General features: G+C 61.7%; 1 protein-coding gene across 4 annotated transcripts; it reads left to right on the top strand.

Annotated features, from left to right (window-relative positions):
• Positions 1-1,391: 1,391 nt before the first annotated feature.
• STAT6 (signal transducer and activator of transcription 6) lies at positions 1,392-24,025 on the top strand. 4 transcript variants are annotated; one of them, XM_077838440.1, is made up of 23 exons: positions 1,393-1,940; positions 7,751-7,859; positions 9,760-9,898; positions 10,203-10,341; positions 11,876-11,959; positions 12,563-12,701; positions 14,052-14,113; positions 14,764-14,912; positions 15,327-15,458; positions 16,033-16,221; positions 16,354-16,441; positions 16,889-17,011; positions 17,404-17,496; positions 17,980-18,186; positions 18,279-18,373; positions 18,946-19,082; positions 19,271-19,417; positions 19,906-19,975; positions 20,357-20,482; positions 20,924-21,022; positions 21,756-21,848; positions 22,232-22,396; positions 22,487-24,025. In XM_077838440.1, exons 3-23 carry the CDS (start codon positions 9,783-9,785, stop codon positions 22,608-22,610), a joined length of 2,577 nt encoding a protein of 858 aa, XP_077694566.1. In that variant the 5' UTR covers positions 1,393-1,940; positions 7,751-7,859; positions 9,760-9,782; the 3' UTR covers positions 22,611-24,025. The 4 variants fall into 4 exon arrangements, with proteins under 4 accessions (XP_077694568.1, XP_077694566.1, XP_077694567.1 ...); XM_077838439.1 differs by lacking the exon at positions 7,751-7,859 and having other exon boundaries at positions 1,394-1,940; XM_077838442.1 differs by lacking the exons at positions 7,751-7,859; positions 21,756-21,848 and having other exon boundaries at positions 1,392-1,940.
• Positions 24,026-24,678: the final 653 nt, after the last annotated feature.

Genomic DNA, 24,678 nt, shown 5'->3' with positions numbered 1-24,678 from the left:
AGCTGGCCCCCGATTGAACTCAGACCCATTTTACAAAGGACTGAGGTGAGGCTGGTGCCGTGTATAATGCAGACAAGGGATTAGCGCGCGCCAGGGGGGACGCACGCTGCGCCCCAGCCTCGAGGTGTTGGGTAAGTTCGGGTCTGTGCTTGTGTGGGTGTGTACATCCCTGGGGCTGTGTCTGTGGGTACGTACATGTATGGCGGAGGGGGTCTGCATGGGTGGATACATGTGTATGGCCATATGGGTGCGTGGATTTAGGGATTCATATATGCGTATGTACATGTATGGCTATACGTGTGCTTGGGTGCATACGTGTGTCTGTGTGTATGGACATGGGTGGCTATTTGGGGGCATGTATGTTCCTGTGTGCATGTTCGTGTATGCATGTACCCGTGTGCGTCTGTGGGTCTTTGTGCACATGCGTGTGACATGTCACAAGGCATACCCAGGAGTGGGGGGGGCTCTCTGGTCATTTAAGCCTCAATGCTGCGGCTCCAACCTCCCTGGAGCCAGCACCCCCCCCCCCCCGAGTGCTCCCCCCTCGTTCCAGTCCAATCAGTTGGTCGGTTTCCCATCTGCGGTGCGAGCACTGGCTGGCACCCAACCAGCCTGGGCATTGCGCATCAGCAAACACAGGCCAGGCTGCCAATGCCGGCGCGCCGATGGCCCGGCGGGTTAACCCCCTAACCGCCCGCCCGGATGGATCCGGGCTGCCTGGCCACGGGCAGACCTGGGGGTGAACCGTGGGGTTCAGCTGAGTGATCATTCCAGCCATCAGGGCACATTCCTGGGGCTCTCGGGCCTATCCAGTGGGAGCAAGACCTGGTGGTTGTGTGAGCCAAGTGCTGCTGGGGGACAGGACCGGGCAGGCGGTTGGGGAGGGGGCAGATTGGTTTGATGCAGTGGTTTGATTTCCCAAAGAAGCACAGGGAGAGGTGGGTGAGTGTCCCTCCCTCTCCCTCTGCCCCCGCCAGCAGAGGGTGCCGCCCCTGGCTGCTGGATTGGACCCAAGCCAAGAGATCAGATCAAATTGCAGCTGCAAGCCAACATTCCTGCGGGCTGCGCCCCTTGGCACCCTGCCACCTCCTCGGCTGTTGCTAGAAAATGAACTAAACTTTCCACAGGGTGCTCCCTTGCCTGAGCTGGAGTGTGTGTGTCTGGAAAGCAGGGCGGGAGGGACATTGCAGGGCATCACCAGAGCTGTGGTGTGAGGCAGGAGGCCAGGGCTGCAGGTCGGGAGTGAGGGTCACCGGCAGGGATGGGGGGAGCTGAGGGCTGCGGTAGCAGGGGCTGCGGGTTCGGAGTGAGGGTCACCGGCAGGGCTGGGTGGGGGGAGCCCAGGGCTGGGCTGGCAGGGGCTGCGGGTGGGGAGTGAGGGGCACGGGCAGGGCTGGGGGGGGGAGCCCAGGCCTGGGCTGACAGGGGCTGCGGGTTGGGAGTGAGGGGCACGGGCAGGGCTGGAAGGCCGAGGTCACCGTCTGGCTCATGCCAGGCCTGTCTCCAGCCGTTCTGGCTTGTCCTTGACCTGCCGAGGGGGCCCAGTGGGGCAGTGTGTGCGGGGGGAGGCCCGGAGGGGCACGGGTGCGCTGTGGGCAGGACTCCGGCCGAACCCAGGAGCTGCAAGCGGGGCAGAGTATGACCCGCCCCCCCCACTTCGCAGGCCTCCTCCCCCTTCCTGCCTTTCGTTACTTTCAGTTACAGTCTGGAGCCTCTGATGTCAGCCTGCGGGAGCCTCTCCCCACGTCAATCGCCACCTGGCTCTCCGACAAACCCTGCGAAGCCGGAAACACAACTGCAAACCCAAACCGGGGAGCGGGCCGGGGGGGCGGAGAAGCCCTGGCCCCGACACCCCAACCCGCCAGCTCCCGCCCCCTCTGGGGCAGGATGGATTAAACAGACGCGTCCCCCTGGAAGCGACGGTCGAGGCTCGGCACAAGGTAACGGGGAGGCTGGACGAACGCCACCCCCCCCCCCCCCCAGAACGGGGCCGGGGCCCAGGGATGGGAGCTCGGGAGCTCGACAGGCCGGGACCCGCTGGCCTCTCCAGCCGGGGGCGAGCGTGAGGGTGAGGATGGCGGTCCGATCGCCGGGACCATGCGTCCGAGGAGCAGGCTCGAGGCCTGCATGGGGAACGAGGGTCACGCCCTCTGGCTGCCTGGTCAGGCCGCTGCTCTGCCGGGAGCGAAGGCTGGGTTTAAAATCTGCAGGCTGCTGAGGAAGCTCGCTGCTTCCCCCGGGCTCCGTGCCAAGCCGGGGCCCCGCGGAAGGACAGACAGTGAGGGAGGGGTCACCCAACCCCTGGAGTTGCTGTTTTATTTACAGATGTTACCCAGTCCAGCAGGCGATGAGGTTGGGCTGGGGCAATGCTCCTGAGGTTAGAGAGAGTGGGGTCTAGTGGTTGGAACAGGGGGCTGGGAGCCAGGATGCCTGGGTTCTATCCCCTGCTAGGGGAGGCTACTGGGTTAGAGTGGCGGGGCTGGGAAACAGGACTCCTGGGTTCTAATCCCCACTCTGGGCTGGGGTCTAGTGGGCTAAGACAGGGTGTGGTGGGGTGGGATGAGGCTGGGAGCCAGGACTCCTGGGTCCTATCCCCAGCTCTGGGGTGGGGGTGGGGGGGAGGCTGAACCACCCAGGAGCCACGCTTAGCATGTCCCAGCTGGAAGCGTCTCCCTGGAGCTCTCAACCCCTTGGGTGTTTCTTGTGATCACGTAGGTGCAGCTGGGTAACGTCCCTGCTGGGCTTCACCCGCTGCTGTGGTGAAGTCCTAAGAGCTTCCCTCACAGGAGGGGGCGGGACGGTGTGTGTTTAGCCCTTTAAGGGAAGTCATCGTCCAGCTCCGACCCTGGAAACAAGGGATTCTGGGACTTGGAGTCCAGGGGCACCATGGATGTTGTAGGCTGGCCAGCAGTGCATGCTGGGAAAGGGAGCAGGGCTATAAAAGAGCTCCCTTTTTACCACTTAGGGAAAGCTCAGAGATGGGAGCAGTGTGAGCATCAGGGGACCAGGGTCTGCTGGGAGGAACGGTCCTGTCCCCAGCTCCTGCTGCTCTTTGGCTGACGAGGGTGTGGTGCGATGAAGATCTGCGACATAGGCCCACTCCTCTGGAAGGGGGCTAGATGTTGTCCCTCCCGTCTGCCCCCCAAGCTCTCTGTGCCTGGTGCTTTGCAGGTCTGAGCCCCCTAACCAGGAAAAAACAGCACTGGGTTCTCCCGTGCTGCCTGCAGCTTTCGAGAGGAATCGCAGGACGCTGGGGGCAGAACCGCTGTGGCATGGGGACAAGCCTGGGCCCAAACCACCGTGGCGTCTGTAGGGGAAACCGGGCCTCTCTAACTCAGGAGGAAGCGAACAGGAAATTGGCGATGGGTGCTGCCACCCTCCAGTTGTTTCTTGTGGCTTAAAAAAAAGAGGATGGCCGGGGAGGGGTAGAAAGCAGGGAGGGGGAAAAAAGGCTTTGGATCCCGTAAAGTCTGGCCAAAGTTGAGTTCATCTCTGCTCTAGGCTCCTCTGCGTATTCACCCCTCTTCTTCTCCATCCCTCTCTGTGGGCCTAAGTGTCCCTTCCTGAAAGATACAGTCTTCCCCCCCACATTGGCAGGTGCCCTGCAGGAGTGGGTGGGGCCAGTGAACTGTATGGCACTTTTCCATGGCCCCGTTACAGTTTCTCTGCCTCCTGGTCTTTAATCTAGCCTTGCATGCCCTCCCTGCGCGGCAGGGCAGTGCCCCATCCTTCCTGCTCCCTCACAAGCCTGGGGGAGCTTCGGGCTGGGCAAGGCGAAGCTGAAGGAGGCTAGGTTGAAATTCTCTGGGCGACTGGCTCTGAACCTGGCGGTGTGGATGCGGCTGGGCAGGGCGCCTGGGGAAAGGCAAATGGGATGGTCTTGGTCGGGCAAAGAGGGAGCCAAGTGGGGGCGATGCTCGGTTGCGTCGCCATCCAAGGGGCCAGGTCCGATCAGCTGGAGCAGGATCTGGCAGGGGTGGGTAAGTCGTGGGTCACACCAGGCCTGGCCTGGGAGCGCCGGAGCAGGGGAGCGGGCGGTAAGAGGCTGCTGCCATCCCTGCACAGAGCTCCACCCCTCTTGAGCCCTTTTATGGCGGCTGGGCGGCATGGGAGGGAAACCCTGCTTTTCCTGGCACGCGGTGGGCAGCGGCTGCCACGGGAATCCCACTAGCTGTGGCGTTTCAGGGGTCAAGCAGCCGTACCCCAGGTGACGAAGGGGAACGGCTGATGGGGGAAGAGCCTGGCAATGTGAATTTCCTCATGGCTCTTCCACCTGCGAGTCATGAAATCTCCCACACGAGGGTGGGAGCACACACGGCAGGGACAGGGGCTGTGGCATCCTCCCGGGCGGGGGGGGGGGAGGGCAAAATGGGGACCAGCTTCCCTGGCAGTACCACAAAACACCCCCTGTTCTCATGCGTTCCCCACACAAGCACAGGCAGCCGTGGCTCCTAGCGAAATGCACGTGGGTTGTAAAATTCAAGGAGGAGGATCGGGGGGGGCTTCTGTTATCCTCTCGGGTATCCCAGCTCCACCCTGTACCCTAGGCTTCAGCTCCCCTGGTACCGTGCCAGTCTTCTGGCTCACTGCCTCCCCTGATCAATCCTCTCCAGCCCCTGCCCCTTGGGGCTGCTCCTTCCTTACCCCTGGGCGGGGAGTTCATAGCTCTTATCTAGACGGTCGGATGTGTGCTGGGGATGTTCCCATTATTCATCTAAGGAGGGTCATGTTAGAAATTCTGCCAGGTGTGACAAAATCATGTGGCAGTCAGTTCCGCAGGCGTGCCGGGGCATGTTCAAAACCACAGCCAGCACGCTGTCTGGTGCTGAGAGTACCGATCTCTCTGAAAGTCACCAGTGATTCTACTATTAGAAACTGCCCTGATCCTCTTGCGGGCTAAAGGCAAGCACTGGACGCTTTGCCGAGCGTCAGGCCCGAGTGGGGTCACCTGGGGAAGCCCCGGTCTCTCTCTCTCTCTCTCTCTGAATCAGCAGGGCTTTCACTGCCATATGAACTGGTGTCTGTGGCTCTTTTGCTGCAATCTGTGGCTTCCCGTCTGCTTCACACCGTGCAAGGGTGCGGATCTGCCAGCCTGTGAGAGAGATGTTGGCTTGGCAGCTTTCTCACGGCTCTTATCACCCTGAAATCTGAGCCTCAGGGGGCTGAATCATCCCTCTCCCCACAGCAAAGAGAGGGAAACTGAGGCTCGGAGAAGACGCGTGATGGGAGTGAGTGGAGCCAGGACTAGATCTCAGGTCTCCTGGGCTTTACCCACTGGGAATTCCTTCCTCTGCGAGCGGCTCCCCTGAAATCTCTGCTGGCTTCTCCCCTCCAAGAAAAAAAACAAGAAAGCTCTGCATGCCGGGTGCGTCCTGTTCCGGGAGCCAAACGGGGTGTCGGGGAGGGGGGCTGTGCACGGAGCTGGCCCCTGGCTCTCCCCACCGCCCCCGATCCCGAGCGGCGAGCTGCCTCGCTGTGCCAGGAACTGTGGGCGTGCGGGGGACTCGGAGTCATGTGTTGTTCCAGGGAGCGTTGTGGGAGGGGAAGGGCCCAGCTGGGGTGCCCCCTGTCCCTGCAGCACAGGTGCCTTCCTGCCCAAAGACTGATTGTCGGGGGCGGGTGAAGGGGGTCCATGAAACATTGGGGGGGGCCGGGGGGGGTTGTGCCTCGTGTTGTCAGGAAATGACAGAGCATCTCATGAGTAATTGCCGTCTCCAGGGCTGGGACGCAGCCTCGGCTTCCCAATGCGCTATGACTAAGTAGAAAGCCCACGGAGGCCTCTATTCTTCCCAAATGGGCTGTGCCCCCCCTCCACCTTTCCCTGGGGGGTCAGGGAGTGCCCCCCCCCCCGCTGTGGGGGAGATTAAAATGGCCTCTTCAGCAGCTGCCAGTCACCAGAAAGGGAAGCGAAACTGATTGCCCCCATGGAGGAACCCGCGGGGGAGATTCCTGCCCTGGCTGTTCCTCTGATGCGCCCCCAAAACATGAGGCAATTGTCGCCAGCTGCGCAGGTCGCTGGTCCATGGAAATGTGTAACGACCGGTTGAGTCAGCAACGGTCTGAAGGGAACATAATGAGCGGCAGGTCTGGAGCAGCAGCCTCTGAGCGGCCGCACCCCCCCAGCACTGCGGGCGAACGCCCCCGGTGGGTGCAGGGAGCAGGAGCTAGGGAACCAGCAGGAAGGTGTCGCATGCCAGCCACTGCAGATGCAAACTGCTTCATGGATGGCTGATCTCCAAAATCAACAGGAGCTAATCCCAGCGCTCTGCAGGGAGACGGGTGCGGCTGGCCAAATTTCGGCTGGTGCAGGATTGGAACCACAGATCCCCAGCCTGAGCTAAAGGAGTGCTCCCCCTGCCTGCAGCTAGTAGTAGGTCTCTTATCTGCTAAGTGGTCCCGGACACTAGAGGGCAGTGTTGTTCAGGCTCGCCAGCACGGCAGGGGACAGGTGGCTTAAAGCACTGAGTGGCAGCCTCACGGGGTTGGGGCAGTGCCAGGAGGGGTGTGTGATTTCATTCCGGGTTGAATGAGAGACCACGGTGATGGGCACGCAAAGGTCCAATGTCCCTCCCACTGGTAACTGCATGTTTGATTTGGCTTGTGATGCATCCCCTCCTGCCCAGGGGAGCAGGTTAACACCCGCCCAGCTGTGTTTGATCTGCAAACGTTCTTGAGCATCCCTGAGATACACAAACTCCAGGGAGTTGTTCTCCTGGGAGCTCTCCTTAGAGGGTTTGGGGAAGTTTTGTACAGGAACAGAGATTGCAGTGGAGAATGGTGGTTACCACATGAGGTGTGGAGTAATAACTTCTCAACAGGGACAGTCGGCGGGAGACAGAATTCACACGCCGCTGAATTGAGGCTCTCTGGGTCCTAGGTACAACACACTTGGAGGGGACACTGTGGTCCTGCCCCTACACCATAACCCCACCTTTCATTGGTGTGGCCGTGGCTTTTAGAGTCAAGCTAAGCATGGTGGAGCTATTGTTTCTGGCTCTCTGCAAACTCAGGTAGGGATGGGTTCCACTTGGGTCCTGTTCTCTAGCTTTTCTTCGCCCACATGAGGGTCAGAAACAGAATGCTGAAGTTCTGATCCCTCCTGGGACTCTGGGGTCTAGACTATGATGTAACCCGGCCCTATGCATGCACATGTAAGCTTTAAATGGAGGGGGACTGGCTCTTTCTTGGGGGGCCGGGGAGCAAGATACCCATCTTTTTTCCCCTTTTTGTTCTATTTAGGTTCTTACATCCTGAGCATCCCTATGGTATCTGGGCACTACACACTCTGCTTCTCCCTCAGAAGCCCCTCAGCGCCACTCCAGACAGGCAGGGCCATCTGAGAATCCGCCAGTGCTGGAAGTTTCCTTAGTATGGCGCTGACATAAGGGCTCGGTGCCATGTCCTGCTCTTGGGCTCCCATTCACCCCCAGTGCACAGGGCAGAGCTGGCTTGGCTGGCACAGATTGGGCTACAGCTTATTCTCTGCCCCCCCAGGGCCCACGTGATAGGAGGTAGATGGGGGGGCCCACGGCCGGAGCTACCCTCCACTGCCAGGCCCATGGCGCAGCGTCCGTGTTGAACCGAGCTCTGCAAAGTGGGAGGAGATCGCTGGGGCGAACCTGCGGGTATTTACCAGCATGCACTGGCTCCGTTCCTGTAGGCTGAGCCTTATCAGCACTGGGAGATTGAAATGATCAGACTATGTTGCATTCGAGCCAGTATCCCTTGGTCAAAAATTAACCTGTTTCAGGAATCCCCGGGCCCAGCTCGCGCTGGGACAGCAGCATTGCCAGCTTTACGCTGAGGGGAGTGGGTGAGGGCTGAGCCCTGCTGATTTCAGCGAGCGCTGGAGGAGACAGGTGAGATTTAAGGGCTTTGCTTCTTCCTTAAGTGGTTTCTCCACACGTGGATTCTCCCCACCCCTCCGCCCCCGGCCGAAGGCGTGCAAAGTGGGTGGCAAATGCTAGCAGATCAGAAGCCTTTTCCATCTGCTCGGCAGGAGCGTAGGAGACAGTGCCAGCAGAAGGGAGAAAAAGGCCCTGGGTTTTTGCCAGCGTCCCCTGTCAGACGCACAAAGCCACTTCCCCAAAGCAGGCAAGCCTGGCCGGTTTTGTTTGTTTCCTCCGAGATGCTGCTTATGTTGTAATCCTGGTCTGGTTTCCTGGCCTTGCCCGCGGCCTCCTCAAGGCCTTTGCAAACTCCACCTCTTCTCGTACTTTGCTTCTGTTATTGTTTGGTAACAGTCACTAGTCCGGGCCCTTGGTTGCCATCTCCGGGGGCCCCTGGCTGCTCACTCTCGCATGCAGCCCAAGCCAAAAGCCGCTCCTTGGCTTGGATCCCAGAAGGAGCAAAATCCTGCCAGGGTTTCCGCTCGCTGCCTCCCCTCCGAGCAGCGACGTGCAAAAGATCTGTCTTGAGGGGAAGAAATAACAGCCAGATCAGGAGCTGGTGCAAACCAGAGCAGCTCTATGGAAACCGAGCGGTGGTGAAGCTGATCGACACTAACTGAGGATCTGGCCTGAAATGTGTCTGGTTTTCTTTGCAAACGGGGAGTCCTGTTGCAGGGCCCCGGCGGGATTTCCCTGCTGGGAACCGACAGCAGAACTTGCCCCGTTCCTGGACCCTGGGAGGAATAAGGGGACACAAGGATGCAAGACTGTAGTGGATCCTTGATCTGTCTGTCTCCACCAGAAGCCAGGACCTGAGGCTTCAGGGGAGGTGAAGAAATCTCTGCAGGAAGCAGATATAGAATAACCTGTCTCTGGGGGAAGTTTCTTCCTGACCTCCAGAAGTTAGAGGGCGGCATTTGTCCTGGAGCATGAGGATTTATAGCCCGGCCACAACTCTTCTCATTACAGCTCCTGTTCTATAAAGGGTCATGAGTTCTTGAGTTCCAAGAAATCTCGTGTCAATGAATCCCACCAGCTTGTTAAGTGTTGCTGGGATGGTGTGCGGCGCTGGGAGGGGGGCACTCCCCAGGGGCTGGATGCTCCCACGCTGGGGGAGATAAGGGAGAACTGGTGCAAGGGATGGGGGTGGACAGGGATAACAGGCTTTGGAAATGATTTTCCGGCCTTTGAGCTGATAGGGTGATCCCAGGGACAGCTAAGCAGGGCTAGATGGGACAGATGTGCTGCCAGCCCCACATGCCCCAACTCCCTCTGACCTAGACTTTAAAATCAACAACCTGTCTTAGGTACTTCTCTGCCCCCCCATTACTGTAGTATCTGAGCTCCAAACTTTGAGGTATTTATCCCCACAACCTTCCCCAGTGAGGCAGTGCTATTCTCCCTGTTGTAGAGATGGGGAAACCGAGGCACATGAGGTCATGCAGGGGCGGAGCAGGGATTTGAACCGGGGTCTAGCAGTATAACGACCGGGTCACCCGTTCTTTCTTTCTCTATAATTTGTCACTGGCCCCGGCACATAATAACAATGCTGAGCTCTTCTCTTTGAAGCACTTTGCAAAGGAGGTCAGTTGCATTGTCCCCCAATTCACAGATGGGGGAAAACTGAGGCACGGAGAGGGGAAGTGACTTGCCCAGGGCCACTCCGGAGGCCAGCAGCAGAGCCAGAAATAGAGCCCGGGTTTCCTGAGGCCTAGTTCAGGATACTTTCTCTCCACTTGGCCATGCTGCTCTTTCCAGAGGTCCCTGAGGGAGACGCCAGGGACTCGGGTCATTTGCAGGGAAGGCTTGAGGGGTTAACCATGGATAGCTGGAGGCCCGGCTCACGCCGCCTTCTCCTATCTATTTTTAGCCCCATAGGCGGCCAGCTCCAAGATGTCCCTGTGGAGCCTCGTCTCCCACATGCCTCCAGAGCACTTCAGTGGCCTCTTCGGGGAGTTCCCACGTGACCTGCGGAGTCTGCTGGCTGACTGGCTGGAAAACCAGCCGTGGTGAGTGGGGAACGCCCATCCCGCGCCCCTCGCTCCCTACGACAAACGCCCCACTGCCCAGCCTCTCTTGGGCCTCCCGTCTTGTCTGCACAAGCTCAGGGCAGGAGGAATCCAAGTGGTTCCTTCCTCCTGGAGGAGTGGAGCAGCGTCTCCCGCTCAGAAAATCCCAAGCTGGGCCCCCGAAGTCGTGAGACAGCCCAGTCGAGGTTCGGTTCTCCCAGTTGGGCTGGCCAGGGGAGGCCGGGACGTCTGCACTCGTTCATCTCTCCCTCCCTTTCCCTCTTGCCCTTTCCTCCGCTGCCAGGGAGTTCATCACCGGCACCGACTCCTTCTGCATCAGCGCGGCCGGCGCGCTGCTCTCCGCCATGGTGGAGAAGGTCCGTGGCCTTGCCAGCGGCAACGAGCAGCAGCGTCAGGTCCTCCAGCACGTCAGTAACCTGGAGGTATGGCCCGGAGGCTGTGTGTGAGTGGGGGGTTAGGGTTAGGGTTATTTATTTCGGCTTATAACCCCCCAGTCAACCCCCTCCCCCCATGGCTTTGGTCCCAGACACCGGTTAACATTCACACTCAACAGCGCCTCCCACTGCAGCATCAAGTATTACAGCCAATATTACAACCCGCCCCCCACCCCCCAATGACATTTTTGGGGCAAAGCAAATATTTTTTTCAGAAAATTTGCATTTTGGGTGACACTCTTGGTTTTGGGTTTTTTTTTTTAATGACGCCAATTTTTTGATAAAAATTTGTGGGATTTTTTGTTTTGTTTTTTTATTTAAAATGTTGCGGGGCGGGGGAGGGGTTGGCTCTTAAAATCCAGCGTGTGTTTTGGGTTTTTTTTACTGAAAACTTGGAAGGTTTTTGGTTTTTCGTCGATCAAATTACTTTTTTTTTCCTGCTAGGAAATTAAAACAACAACAAAAAAAGAATCTTTGAAATTTCCCCACCAAAAAAATCATTAAGTTCTATTAAATACAAAGAGGCGATTAAATCTTGGATCAAACTATCCTTTTCCCTGGAACAAATTTAAGCCCTGACTGGGCCATGAGCAGTGCATGGACACAGGGCTTTCCTTAAAGGATCGGGGCTTTTCTGAAGATATATTTTGAAATATTAGCCCTATCTACGTTACATGCCTGGAGTACTTCAGTGCTAATAGCAGAGTCTAGAGTAGCTTAAAATCACAGCTGCTGTGTGGCCAATCTTGGAACTTTTACAACAGACTCTTCTGTTTTGATTTTTAGCTGCTTTGGACTATTCAGAGCTGGTCAAAAAACCAGCCGGAGCACATCAGGAATTTTTAACTGAAATGTTTTTTGGTCAGAAAACGTCAATTCCTTAGAACGGAAACTGCCCACGAGAAAGGGGATTGTTTCACCAAAGCTCCTGCTTTCAAAAAACTGCCAAAAAGACAGTTTTTAAAAAAAATTTTCCCCACGATTCAAAACAAGTTTTTTGCTTTTGCCATTTTAGTTATTTTATACGAACAAAATCAAAACAAAACATTTTCAAGCTGTTGAAATGAAACTTTTCGACTGAGCCACTCCAGGGTTGTTTTTTTTTTTTTTTCTGGATTATTGGTTTGCAAAGATGTTCAAGATTTTGAATTTTTGTCCTGTTTTGGGGTGGAGGAAAAATTCTGAAACCTCAAACTCCTGGGGGATGGGAAAACCATTTCTCACCCAACCCTGTAACCAACCCACGTGGGCCTACAGCCGAATTTGAACCTACAGAGGTCAAACCCTGAGCCTCTGCTGTTTGAAGCATGGGTGTCTATAGTGGCCTTATGAGCCTCTCTGTGGATGAACTACTGGGGGAGACAAAGACCTGTGGGCACCTAGCTGCCGTGCCCACGAACAGGTGCTGTTTTGCACTAATTCGCACAAGTGTGACTGAGGATGCAGGGTGCCGGAGTCAGGGGGAGAGTGGGAATTCTCCCTCTATTAATGCTAACCATGTCCCCCCGCCCTCCCATTCCAGAATACGTATCGGAGAGACCCGCTGAGGCTGGTGGCAGTCGTGAAAGGAATTCTGGAGGGCGAGAGAGCAGCCTTGCTCAAACGGGTCAGTGACTCACACCTGTGCGGGCACAAACCTGTGATAAACGACTGCACCTTGTCCTCCATCCCAGCCTGCACTGTAGCTTTTCCCGGCCCCTCCATAGCTGGGCAGCTGGTGGTGTCTGTCGGCCTGTATGTTGGCTGGGGAGGATTTGGGCCCTAGATGGAGGGCACATCAGTGCCGGTCAGCCCTGTTGGCCTATCAGTTGGCCAGTGTAGGGGTCTGTGCAAGGTGATTTCCCAGGGGACTGCGGGGGCACGGCTAGGTAGATGCTGCTTGAATTACATAGGGCCTTGTGGTCTCCTTGCTGGTCCCACGTGGGTCTTGCAGCCATGGGACAGCCAGCAGCGGTTCGGGCCATGTGGTTTGCGGGATGATCGCTCACCTCTGGGTAAATGAGCCCCTCAGCTGCTCCGTGTCCTCCTGCCAGGTGCTGCTGTCCCAGAGAAGCGCCTGACGCCAAAGCATCAGAACTTAAAAAGCCGCAGGAGCCCGGTGGAGGACCCGGTTCCCTGCAGGGATGGGGAGGTTGTCCCACCACAGGGGGGCTCATGGGGGGGACGTTCGGCTCATGTTTTACCCCCACCCCCTTTGCCGTTCCCCTAGGATCGCCACCTGCCGCTCAGCTTCCACCGCAGGCAGGAGGAACTGAAGTTTGGGCTGGACCTGCAGAGGCTCCAGCACCGAGTCGGGGAGATCCAGGTGCTCCAGGAACGGTGGAAGCAGAAGGGAGACGGGACCAGAGGTGAGAGAGGGTGAGGGGCTGGAGGAGTGATGGGGAGGAGTTAGGAGGGGCTGGAGGTGTGAAGAGGGGGGTGGAGTTAGGAGGGGCTGGGAGGGGATTGGAGAGAGAGAGGGTGGGCGGGGCTGGAGGCATGAAGGGATGGGGGTTAAAGAGGTGCTGGAAGGGGATTGGATGACAGAGGGTGGGCGGGGCTGGAGGTGAGAAGAGGGGGCGGAGTTGGGAGGGGCTGGAAGGGGATTGGATGACAGGGTGGGCGGGGCTGGAAGTGTGAAGAAGGGGGTGGAGTTGGGAGGGGCTGGAAGGGGATTGGAGTGGGCGGGGCTGGAGGTGTGAAGAGGGGGCGGAGTTGGGAGGGGCTGGAAGGGGATTGGACGACAGGGTGGGCGGGGCTGGAGGTGTGAAGGGGGGCGGAGTTGGGAGGGGCTGGAAGGGGATTGGACGACAGAGGGTGGGCGGGCTGGAGGTGTGCAGATGGGGTGGAGTCGGGGGTGGTGCACTGGGGCGTGTCTCCCCAGCTCTGACCTTGACCCCGGTTCGCTGACACAAACCCCAGTGACCAGGCTAATTATGCAATCGCCATGGCAACGGCTGGACAGGCCCCACTAGACCCATCTGGGCCTGGGCTGGGTTTGTTCCCTCCACCGCTTGCCCTGCCTGGTTCGAAATGTGCCCCCGGCCCAGCTCGGCCTCCACGCTATGGGGACAGGGGCTCCCTCCCAGCCTGGGCGTGGGGCCCTTCAGCTCCATTTTCTCTCTGTCTCCCTTCAATCCCGCTCCGCCCCGTGGCCTGCCCCCAGACACGTCCCCTCCTCCCCCCTCAGAGCTGGGAGCCGGCTTCTCTCCTGTCACTTTGCCCAAAGACACCGATCGCGGGGCCTCGACTGCGGCCTGGACCCTCTGCAGGGCCGAGCCCTCGCGCTGCGGTCCTGACACGCAGGGCACTGAAAATCACGGCCCCATGTGGGGAACGTGGCTGCGGGATCGTTTATCCACCCCCACATCAGCACCCGCTGCCCTCTCGCCAGCCATCTCTCCCCTCCGGTTGCTCAGTATCTTCTTGGCATCCCGCTCGTCTCCCGTTTCCAGGGTTCACGCCCCAGCTCCTTCTCCTGCTAGAAATTGCATGACGCTGGGGATCATGGGCCTGGGCTGGGGACTGAACCCAGGAACTGTCCTGAGCGGACAGCATGATCTGCTCCAGCTAGAGCTGCGACCGACTCCTCTCCCTCTGGATTGGGCACCCAGAAGCCCCGCTGCGCCGGGGCGGGGGGGAATCCGGAAGCAGCCCCCTGGCAGTTTGTTTTCTGGGCTCGGATATTAACCAGGGCTTTACCACTCCTCCTCCCGCAGCCTGCCGGCAGACGAATCTGCAGGAGTCCCAGATGAAGACAGACGGGAAACTCCAGGGGAACGTGAGTAATGGAGGCTGGGGTGGGGGAGTGACAAGGCTGAAAATGGGGTGGGGGGGCTGAAGCTGGGGTAGCTGGACCGACCGGTGAGCGCAGATCCGGTCACTTGTAGGGATGGAGGATGCAAAGCAACTGGATTTCCCAAGGGAGGCGCAAGGTGTTAGGGTCGAGGGGCATGGGGGGGCAGGGGGAGGTAGGGGGGAGGTTACATGTGATCAGTTGCAGCCTTGGGAAGCTGTCAGCAAAGAGCAGCTGGTCTCCTGCTGCGGTGATGCAAAGGAGGCCGGAAGCTGCATTACACAGTCAGCTGGTGTGTGAGTGGATGCGGGGCCGGGGGTGGGGACACCGCAGCCAGCCATATCCTTGCTAGTGACGGCCCCTCCGCTGAGGCCTGGTGGGGAGGGCAGAGATGGGCGCCGGCCAGGGCACCATGCCCTCCTTCTCCCCAGGATGCGCGTTTGGGGCAGGAGGCCAAGGTGGCTTCGTGTCAGCTGCTCCGTCCCTCACCCATTTCATCCCGCCGGGCTCAGCTGCCGTGGGGGGCAGGCCCACGCGTTGCTCCAAGGCAGGGGGTGCCAGGTACCGCACCGGGCCCCATCCGCCCGGCTCGTCGCCTCCCCCCCCAGCAAGCCGCCCGCCTTGTCTCGCCCCAGGATCTGCCCGCTCTCATCCTGGAGGCCATGAAGGAGCTGGAAGGCGCCAAGCTGCAGGTGCTGAAGAGGCTCCACATCTGGAAGCGGCAGCAGCAGCTGGCGGGGAACGGGGCTGTCTTCGAGGAGAACCTGGCTCCGCTCCAGAAGAGGTGAGCCCCAGAGGATGAGGGGGGCCGAGCCTCCCAGCCTGGGGTGTGGCAGAGGGGTTTCTCCCCACTTCTTGGGGGCTCCAGAGGGGGCACAGATCCCCTCCTTCTCCCAGTTGCCGGCGGCCCCACTGGGATCCGAGCCCCTCTCCCTCCTGCCTGGGGGTGGGAAGGGCTCCTGGCCGGACTGGTCTCCGGCCATGGTGGTGGTAGGGCTGCGGGGGGTCAAGCTGAGATGCAGAGAGATCAGCTGCCGCCTTTCTCCCAGAGCCCCTGGTCTGTTGGGCACCAGGTGGCGCTCCTGAGACAGGGTGGGATCTGTCGGCACGGACCAGGCTCTGGCCCCAGCTCGGGGACAGTAGCTGGGCCGTCCTCGTCGGCTCAGACATGTCCCCTGCCCGGCTGCTTTTTCGGCAGGTGCGAGAATCTGGTGGACATTTATTTCCAGCTGCAGCAGCAGGTGGTGGCGGTCGGCGGGGAGCTGGGCTCCGACCTGCTCTCCCGGCTCCTGGAGCGGCTCAACACAGTGCTGAGTGCCCTGGTTGAAAGGTACTGCAGGGCAGGGGGGGCAGTAGCATGCCAGGGGGGCTGGACTTGATGACTTCCCCTGCTATAAGCACTAGACCCCGCTCCTCTCCCAGAGCCAGGGATAGAACCCAGGAGTCCTGGCTGCCAGCCCCGTGCTCTAACCACGAGACCCCAGTCCTCTCCCAGAGCCAGGGATAGAACCCAGGAGTCCTGGCTGCCAGCCCCCTGCTCTAACCACGAGACCCCAGTCCTCTCCCAGAGCCAGGGATAGAACCCAGGTGTCCTGGGTCCCAGCTCCCTGCGCTAACCATCCAGTCTTGTTGCCTCCCCTGCCAGAAGGGCGAACGTGGCCCCAGCCCCATGCTCTAATCTGGCTCAGGTGGGACGGGGGGCTCGGAGCAGAACAGGGTGGGTTTGGGAGGTTGGGACAGTTCGGCCCAGGGCAGGGTTAACATCTCAGCCTTGTGGGGACCCTGCTCCGGGGCCAGGACACCGGGAGCTTCAGTCTATCAGCTCCTGCGTCCGCACCGGCGTCAGTGGCTACTTCTGGCCAAGCCATGGGCAGCCCTTGACCCCCTTTCTGCCCCCACCCCAGCTCCTTCCTGGTGGAGAAGCAGCCCCCACAGGTGCTTAAGACCCAGACCAAGTTCCAGGCCAGTGTACGTTTCCTGCTGGGCCCCCGGCTGCTCCAGCCCTCGGCGAAGCCCTTCGTGGTCAAAGCCGACATGGTGACAGAGAAGCAGGCCCGGGAGCTGGCCCTCGGCGGCTATGGCAACCCGCTCAGGTGAGCTGATCCTGCCTGGGTGGCGGGAGAGGGGAAAAACTCCTTCTCCCCGCCCCCCCACGCTGTACGACCTGCCCCACCCCCCGGGGGCCATTAACCCCTCGCTGACCGCCCTCCCTCTCCCTGCTCCAGTGAAAACACGGGGGAGATCGTGCACAATACGGTCGCCCTGGAGATCAACTCCACCAGCGCCACGTCCTGCGCCACCTTCAAGAACATGGTGAGTCCGGCGGGGGTACCCCCCGCCCCTCCCCCATGGCGACAAGCCGGTGCTTGGGCCCAAGAGTCAACCAGGGCAGTTTGGGGGAAGGGAGAAGTAGCAGGGGGCTGTGGATTGGGACTGAGGGGCGTCAGCCAAGCTGAGATGGGGGGAGCCCAGGGCTGGGCTTGTGGAGGCTGCGGATCGGGAGTGAGGGGCACTGGCAGAGCTGGGCGGGAGTCCAGGGCTGGGCTGGGCTGGGCTAGGGGGGGCTGTGGGTCAGGAGTGAGGGGCATGGTAGGGGGGAGCCCAGGGCTGGGTTGGCAGGGGCTGTGGGTCGGGAGTGAGGGGCACCGGCAGAGCTGGGTGCCAGGAGCTCTGGTAACGCCAAGGGAAGGAGCTTGCGCCCCTTGCTGGGGGGACCCTGTCGCTGGGGGCCCTGGGGTGACTCTCTCTCTGTCCTGGCAGCTGCTGAAGAAGATCAAGCGCTGCGAACGCAAGGGCTCCGAGTCGGTAACGGAGGAGAAATGTGCTGCGCTCTTCAGCACCGATGTCACCTTGGGTCCCGGCAACCTGGCCTTCCACCTGCAGGTACCGGGCTGGTGTGCCGGGGGAGGGTGGCTCCCGGCTCCCTGTCCTGCCCCTGGACCCTGGCGGCGGGGGTGGGGGAGGGAGCAGAGCTGGGGGGTCCCCACCAGGACGCCTGGGTCCATTTGCATTGTGGGCCGGGAGTCGGTTCTGTTCCTCCGAGGCTGCTGGACACAGACCGACCCCGGGCTCTCGCTCCCAGCCGGCGTTGCCCAGTCTCACCACTGGGGGGTGCCGCTGAGCCCTACGGACCCCACCTGGGGCCTGTGCCTACCCCGGTGCCGGTTTGTGCTCCTGCTGGGCCGTCACCCAGCCTGATGCCATGGCTGGGGTGGGCATGGGGGTCCCATCCCGCCCCCCAGTGACGGGCCAGCGCTCCGTGCTCCCCCCTCCAGGCCCTGTCTCTGCCGATTGTGGTCATTGTGCACGGGAATCAAGACAACAATGCCAAGGCAACGGTCCTGTGGGACAACGCCTTCTCCGAGCTCGTGAGTGTGGGGAGCGGGGGGACGTGGCGTCGGGGCTGCTTCAGCTGACTGTTGCCACAGCTGGGAGATGGGATGCTAGTGATTAGAGCAGTGGGGGCTGGGAGCTAGGACTCCTGGGTTCTTTACCCAGAACTGGGAAGGTAGTGGGCTCCGGTCGTTAGAGCAAAGGGGACAAGGAGTCAGGACTCTTGGGTTCTATCCCTAGCTTTGGGAGGGGAATCACGTCTAGTGGTTAAAGCTGGGGGGCTGGGAACCAGGACTTCTGGGTTCACTCGCTGATCTTGGCTGGGCTGCTCCCCACTAATGAATGAACAAGGAGGAGAGTTTAACTCCGAACTCGCTGGCTGCCAAGCGCTCGCGGGGTCTGGGCCGGTTGGTGCCCAGACGTGGCCACCCCGAGAGCATGGAACCCCAGCGGCCCGCCTCCTGGTATGGCGGGGGGCCGGGGCTGGTGCCTGACCCTCCCTCCATGCCCTGGGGCAGGAGCGGGTCCCATTCGTGGTGGCCGAGCGGGTACCCTGGGAGAAGATGTGCGAGACCCTCAACCTGCGGTTCATGGCGGAGGTGCAGACCAACAAGGGACTGCTGCCGGAGCATTACTTCTTCCTGGCCCAGAAAATCTTCAACAACAGCAGCGCCAGCCCCGAGGACTTCCACAACCGCAGCGTCTCCTGGGCCCAGTTCAACAAGGTGAGGGGCGGGGGTGGGCCAGGGCAGGCTGAGGGGGGGCAGGCTCTGCCCTTGGGGACCCAGCCTCACTCCCTCTCTCCGGCTGCTCACAGGAGATCCTGCCTGGCCGGGGATTCACCTTCTGGCAGTGGTTTGACGGGGTCCTTGACCTCACCAAGAGGTGCCTCAAAAGCTACTGGTCGGACAGGTGGGTGCCTCGGGGTTGCCCCGGTAAAGACTGAATGGGAGGGGACGTAGGGGTTCACCTCAAGAGTGGCAGACCCAAGGTAGAAGCCAAGCGTCCTGGCTCCCAGCCCCCTGCTCTGTTAAGCACCGCTGCCCTCCTGGGACTGGGGACAGAATCCAGCCATCCTGATTCCCAGCCCCCTCCCCCCCCTGCGTTAACCAAGAGACCCCACTCTCCTCCCAGAGCGAGGAATAGAACCCAGGCGTCCTGACCCCCAGCCCCTCCCCCCCCACGCGTTAACCAAGAGACCCCACTCTCCTCCCAGAGCGAGGAATAGAACCCAGGCGTCCTGACTCCCAGCCCCTCCCCCCACCACGTATTAACCAAGAGACCCCACTCTCCTCCCAGAGCGAGGAATAGAACCCAGGCGTCCTGACCCCCAGCCCCTCCCGTTTCCCTTGCCCAGTGAAATAGGAGGGGAGGGAGGCCAGAGAGGGCAGGTGGAGTTCAGCCGAGATTACAGCTTGCTCTCTGGTCTGTCCATCTATCCATGTCGTCGTCCCCCGCCCCCAATTACCCCTCTGCCCCCCCAGGCTCATCGTCGGCTTCATCAGCAAGCAGTACGTCAGCAAGCTGCTGGGCCCGGAGCCCGACGGGACCTTCCTGCTGCGGTTCAGCGACTCGGAGATTGGCGGCATCACCATCGCCCACGTCATCCGCGGCAAGGACGGTAGGAGGGGGTGCCCCCTGCCCTGCCCCCCCGGCTCGGTGCTCGCTGGAGGTGGGGGGGGGCATGAAGGGAGCAGGAGAGCTGAGCCCCGGGACAGGGGTAAGGGGCAGGGCCCCAGCCTGTGCTGCCCCCGGAGCACTGGGGCCCCCCCGCCCACTCTGAGCCGCTGCGCTGTGCCCCCCCCCCAGGGTCCAGCCAAGTGGAGAACATCCAGCCCTTCTCCGCCAAGGACCTCCACATCCGCTCCCTGGGCGACCGCATCCGAGACCTGGGCCAGCTCCGAAACCTCTATCCCAACCAGCCCAAGGACCAGGTGTTCGGGAGCCATTACAACAGTGAGTGTCCAGGGGCCGCCCCGGTGCCCTGGGGCACCCCCGGGCACCTCCAGGGCCTTATCCGGACTCCTGGCCCCCCTGCTGCTGTGGGGTCACCCCCTGCAACTGCAGCTGGGCCTATGGGATGGGTGACTGCAAAGCCATATCTGCCCCCGTCCCTTGTAGGCCCCCGAAAGGGGCAAGATCAAATCCAGGCCTGGGCAACATGCCCCGGAGGGGGCGATGGGGGCATTGCCACAGCGGATCGGCCCCGGGCCCCGTTGGCTTGGCATCCCGCCGGCAGGATCAGTGCAGCCAGGCCCGGCCCCAGAACATAAAGCCCACAAGCGATTGGGTGGGCCGAGGAGGTCACATGGCCCTCCCCACCCAAAGCTGAAGTCGCAGAGTGTGTCGATCGCCCCCCATCCCCCCCGGCACACACACCCCCACCCCGCCCCGCTTCCCTGGGTTTGGCTCCCAGGAGTTTCACCTGCTGTTTCCTCCTGTAGAGGAGCAGATGGGGAAGGATGGCCGAGGCTATGTCTCCACTGCCATCAAGATGACGGTGGAAAGTGAAAGGTAGGTTGGGGAGGGCTGTGGGGTGGGGGGCTGAGGGCAGCCCTGCCCCAGGCTGTGTGCCGCAGCTGTTCCTGGGGGCCCGGGGCCGGCCGCCCGTCAGCTGTTCCCGGGGGCCCGGGGCCGGCCGCTGGTGGGAGACGCTCCGGGGAGGGTGGAGAGGAGCCAGTGGCTGGGGTGGGGGGGCCTTGGGGGAGAGGGCAGGAAGAGGCGGAGTGAGGGTGGGGCCTTGGGGGAAGGGGCGGAGTGGGGGCAGAGCCAGGGTGGAGCATCTACCAAAGTCTCTGCCTGTGCCCCCCGAGGCCCTGACAGCCCCTCTCGCTGCCCGTCTCTCTGCCCCCCCGTCATGCCACTCCCATGAACGGTGGTGATGTGTCTCCACAGGGATCAGAAGCTGGCCCCCCAGGAGTCTCCCCAAGCTGTCCCACCCCCTGCCCCTACGAACATATACAGCTTGCCAGGGCAACCGCCCGAGCAGCCCATGGACCACCTGCACCTGCCCGACATGCGGTAAGATCCCAGCGCCCACCCTGCTGCTTTCAATAAGTGCCCGGTCGCTATGTCAGCCCCAGGAGCAGGGGCCAGCAGGTCGGGCTGCCGTTTCATGCCCACGGGTTGAATGAAGCCAGCCAAGCTTGTGCCAAGAGGGGACCCAAGCCAGGTGTTAACCCCAGATGGCCACGGGCGAGAGACCAGCGCCCTGCGGCATCCAGCCCCAGAGGCTGTGGTTCAGCCTGTGCCCCCGCTGCTGTGTCGCTCCCTGGGGCAATTAGAGCAGCCCCAGGGCTGCTCTAACTTAGGCTCTTTGACCCAGGCATGTGGAGAATAACCATAATGCTGTGTGCTCCAGCCATGCCCCCTACGCTGGGGGGTTGTTGCCGGAGTGGCCTGGGGGGGGCCCTGAGACTCTGACCCAGTGCTAAGGCCGTGTGCATCTGTGTTTGCTGCCAGCTCTTCTGCGTTCCCTGCCCAGATGGTCCTGCCCCAGTTCCACGCCCCCGAGGAGGCCAGCATGAGCATGGGCATCCCCAGTGCCTCTCCTTTCCACAGGTAGGTGCCGTGCCGCCCACACCAGGCTCTGGGGTGCAGTGGGCCGCTCCGCACGCAGCGGGCAGGGCTGCTCAGGGGAGGGGGGGGCCGGTGCCGATTTGGGCTGCGTAGGGCATGGGTGGCAGATGCCGGCGGGACCAGGCAAGGCCGGCATAGCTCTGTGTCTTCCTGTAGGGACAACAGAGTCCGTGTGCAATGTACGAGAGAAACCAGGGCCAATGCACCTGCTCCGGCAGCTTCTCCAGGCCAGCCTGATGCTCCTCCATCCACTCAGCCTCTTAGAGGGGAAAAACCCCAAATCCTAGTTCCCTGCCCTGTCCTCAGCCAGCCAGACCCAGCCCTGGGGTTATCGAAGGCCCCATTCCCCGCCCCCGAGCCAGACAGTCCCCCACCCTGGTGGTGCTGGACGGGAGCTGGTGCCCCTGTTGGGAAAGGCCCCAGGCCATATTTCCCCCTGCCCCGAGCCAGCCAATCCCTGCCCTGGGGCCAGATGGGAGCTGATGCCCCCTCGAGGGGAAAGGCCCCGTGCCCCGTTCCCCACCCCGAGCCAGCCAGTACAGCTTGCGGCGAGGGAGGGCTTGACCCCCCGGGCAGGGTTTCACTCTAGGACCTTTCAGGGGCATTTGCTGAGGGGGCAGTGGTGTCGCCCGGTCCCCAGAGAGCAAGGGGTTAATCTTGCCTTACCCGCCTCCCGCACCCCTTTACAAACTCCCCGTTTTTGTCCTTGCCGCAGCCCCCCGACGCTCCTCCCAGCGCCCGTGAGCACCCCGGCCACCGCGCTGCCCCTCGGCCCCAACGTCGCCTTCAGCTGCCAGCCTCTGTCGCCGTAAGACAACCGGCCCCCGCCTCTGCCAGCCCCCTGCTGGGAGAGCCCCCTAGACCAGCCCTGCCCCAGAGTCCCCCCCGCCCTGGGGCCACCAGGGAGCTGGCGCCCCCTAGAGGCAAAAGGCCCGTCCCACTCCCCACCTTCCTGAGCCATCCAATCCCTGCCCCGGGGCCAGATCGGAGCCAGCGCCTCCTACAGGTGAAAGGCCCTGTGTCCCCTTCCCCACCCTGGGGCCAGCTGGGAGCTGGCACCCCCTAGAGGGGAAAGGCCCTGTGTCCCGTTCTCTCCCACCCAGCCCCGAGCCTGCAGATCTGGGGCTAGCGTGGGAACTGAGGCCCACATCTCCCCCGGCTCCCTCTCACCGGCTGCTCCGTGCCCCGCAGGGATTTGCTGCCCTACGGGTACTTGCCAGGGGACCTCATCCTGGACGACCTGTCTCCCGACCCCATGGACGAGGAGATGCCGGAAATCACCCCCTTCTCGCCCGCTCGCCATATCTCGCCCTTCAGGCCCCTCCTGCCGGCCCCTCCCCAGCTGTTGGCGACGAGGTAAGTGCCCCCGGAGGCGCGGGGAGGGTGGGACAGGGGGCTGGGCCGTGGCTGCCTTCCCAACGCACCTCCTGTTCTCTTCCTGGCCAGTTTGGGCAACAACGTGGACTTGCCCTCGGAGGATGAGATCACCCAGCTCTTGTACGAGGCCCAGATGGAGGAAGGGCTCCAGCCCCCCGGCTACAGCGACCCCATGGCCAACCCCAGCTGGTGACCTCGCTGCAGGGGTGCCCCCTGCTGGACACTTTGGAGAATGGCGCCCATCCAGGAGAGACGTGCAAAGGGGCTGGGGTGGTCTCAGCTGGGACTCTCGGGGCCTGGCCCAGACGGACTGGAGTCTGGGGCTGAGCTGCGCTTGGGGGCTTTGCTAGGTGTGGGGGAGCGGTGTGGCACTTGGGAGCCATCACTGCCCCCCCCCATCACTGCCTTGTGTTAGCCATGTACAAACGCCGCACCATGGAACACGCTGAACCCCCCGCAACCCCGTCCTGGGGCTGGCAACCACAGCAGCAGGGGCAGCCCCCCTTTTCCCCACCCCCAGCTGGGCAGCTGTGGAGTGGGGAAGGACCACACACTGGAAGAGGGGCTCTGGGAGGCCTGGATTTCAGCCTGGGGGGGGGCCATGTTGTGGGGGTGCTGATTCCCCCCACGGAGGGGGAGGGGCAAGGGGTGCCCAGTGGCAGGGGGTGAGGTCTGGCTGGCTGTGTGCCCCCCCCACCCCATCTCTGCAGCCTGTGGAAGGCCATGGGCATGAGCAGCTGGGGCTGGGGGGAGCAGCCGGGGCTGGGGGGAGCAGCCAGACCTCCCTTCCCCCAGTGAGGTCTGACTCCCTCTGGGCCTGGGTAGCACCCTTAGGGATCAGCACCCCCCCCCCTCAGCTTGCCCCTTGCTTTGGACCCCACATGAGGGGCCCCCTGTGGCTGGTCGCCTGTGATCAGAGAGGACCCCAGCGGTGCAATGGGCCAGGCAGAGCCGGGAGAGACACGCAGCAGACGCCCCCTACCCTCTTCTCCAGAGCTGGGGGGGCAGAACCAGGGCCCTGGTGGAGGAGCAGGGGTGGGCAGGGGAAAGGCTCAGCGGGGGCTGGGCGCTGGTTTAAAGGGCCTGTACCTCACCGCTATCCTTCCCTGCCCACCCCCGCTGGGGGCCTGACCCTCCTCCCTCTCAATTCACAGGCCCTGCCCAGGGTCCAGCCTAAAGGCCCCAGCCTGGCCGAGGATAGAGCTGGATGTTGGCCTGCTCCACGTGCCCCAAGAGGGATGCTACTAAATGCTATAGAAAGAGATTCTGCCTCAGTTTCCCCACCACCACCCACAGGCCCCTGCTAGCCCTGCCCTGAGCTCCCCCCCACCCCTAGCTCTGCTGGTGCCCCTCACTCCTGACCCGCAGCCCCTTGCTAGCCCAGCTCTGGGCTCCCCGCCCCCCCCAGCTCGGCCAGTGCCCCTCACTCCTGACCCGCAGCCCCCTGCTAGCCCAGCCCTGCCCCCCACCTTTGCTGCTGCCCCTCTTCTATTGCACCCTGTGCTCTGCCGCCCACCCCCCCACCACCTCGCAGTTGGGGAGCGGGGAGGAGATTAAGCCATAAAATAAAGTTTTATTCCAAAATAACAAAATAAATAATCTACTGTACACGTTGCAAAGGAAAAGTCACTAATGCTCTAAGCCCTCGGCCTACGGGAGCGTGAACGGGTCTCAAACCAGCGCTGCTAGGAACTGGGGAGGGGTGCGTCACCAGCAGGGGCTCCAAAGTGCAGCCTGCCCCCCTCCAGCGAGTCACAGGGAGGGGAACAGCCTCCTGTGGAATATGCGGGGGGCAGTGACACTGGTTCTGAGGGGACCCCCCCATCATTCCCTGGTGCCCCCTGCTCTATAGCTGGGCCGTTGTGCCAGCCAGGTGGCTTTTTAATCTGTTCTGCCACCCCTGTGATGGTGACATGGGGGGGTACCCTGATTGTCCCTTTAAATCCCCCCCCTTCCCAATGCCCTCCATGCTGGGGGCTGGGACAGGGTTCCTGGTTGGGGGGGTGGAATTGTCTACCCTGTGCTGTGTGCAAACAGCCAGCACCGGAGTCCCTGGGCTGGGGATACAGTTGATGCTGGGTGTGTTATGTGGGGGGGGTTGGTGCTGGTGTGCAAAAGACAGCACGTTCCCCCCTCCCCAACCCAGCGGGAGTGGTCGGCTGGGCGAGGCAGGAGCAGGGACGGGGTTAGATTGGGGGGGGTGGGGGGGTCTTGCAGCCTGGGACGATCGCCTCTGTTCAGGCACCACTGGGCCGGTGAAT

Source organism: Eretmochelys imbricata, chromosome 20 (genome assembly GCF_965152235.1).
Source record: "Eretmochelys imbricata isolate rEreImb1 chromosome 20, rEreImb1.hap1, whole genome shotgun sequence".
Lineage (NCBI taxonomy): Eukaryota > Metazoa > Chordata > Testudines > Cheloniidae > Eretmochelys > Eretmochelys imbricata.
The sequence above is the reverse complement of the archived record's forward strand: the minus strand, read 5'-3'. Positions and strand labels throughout refer to the sequence as shown.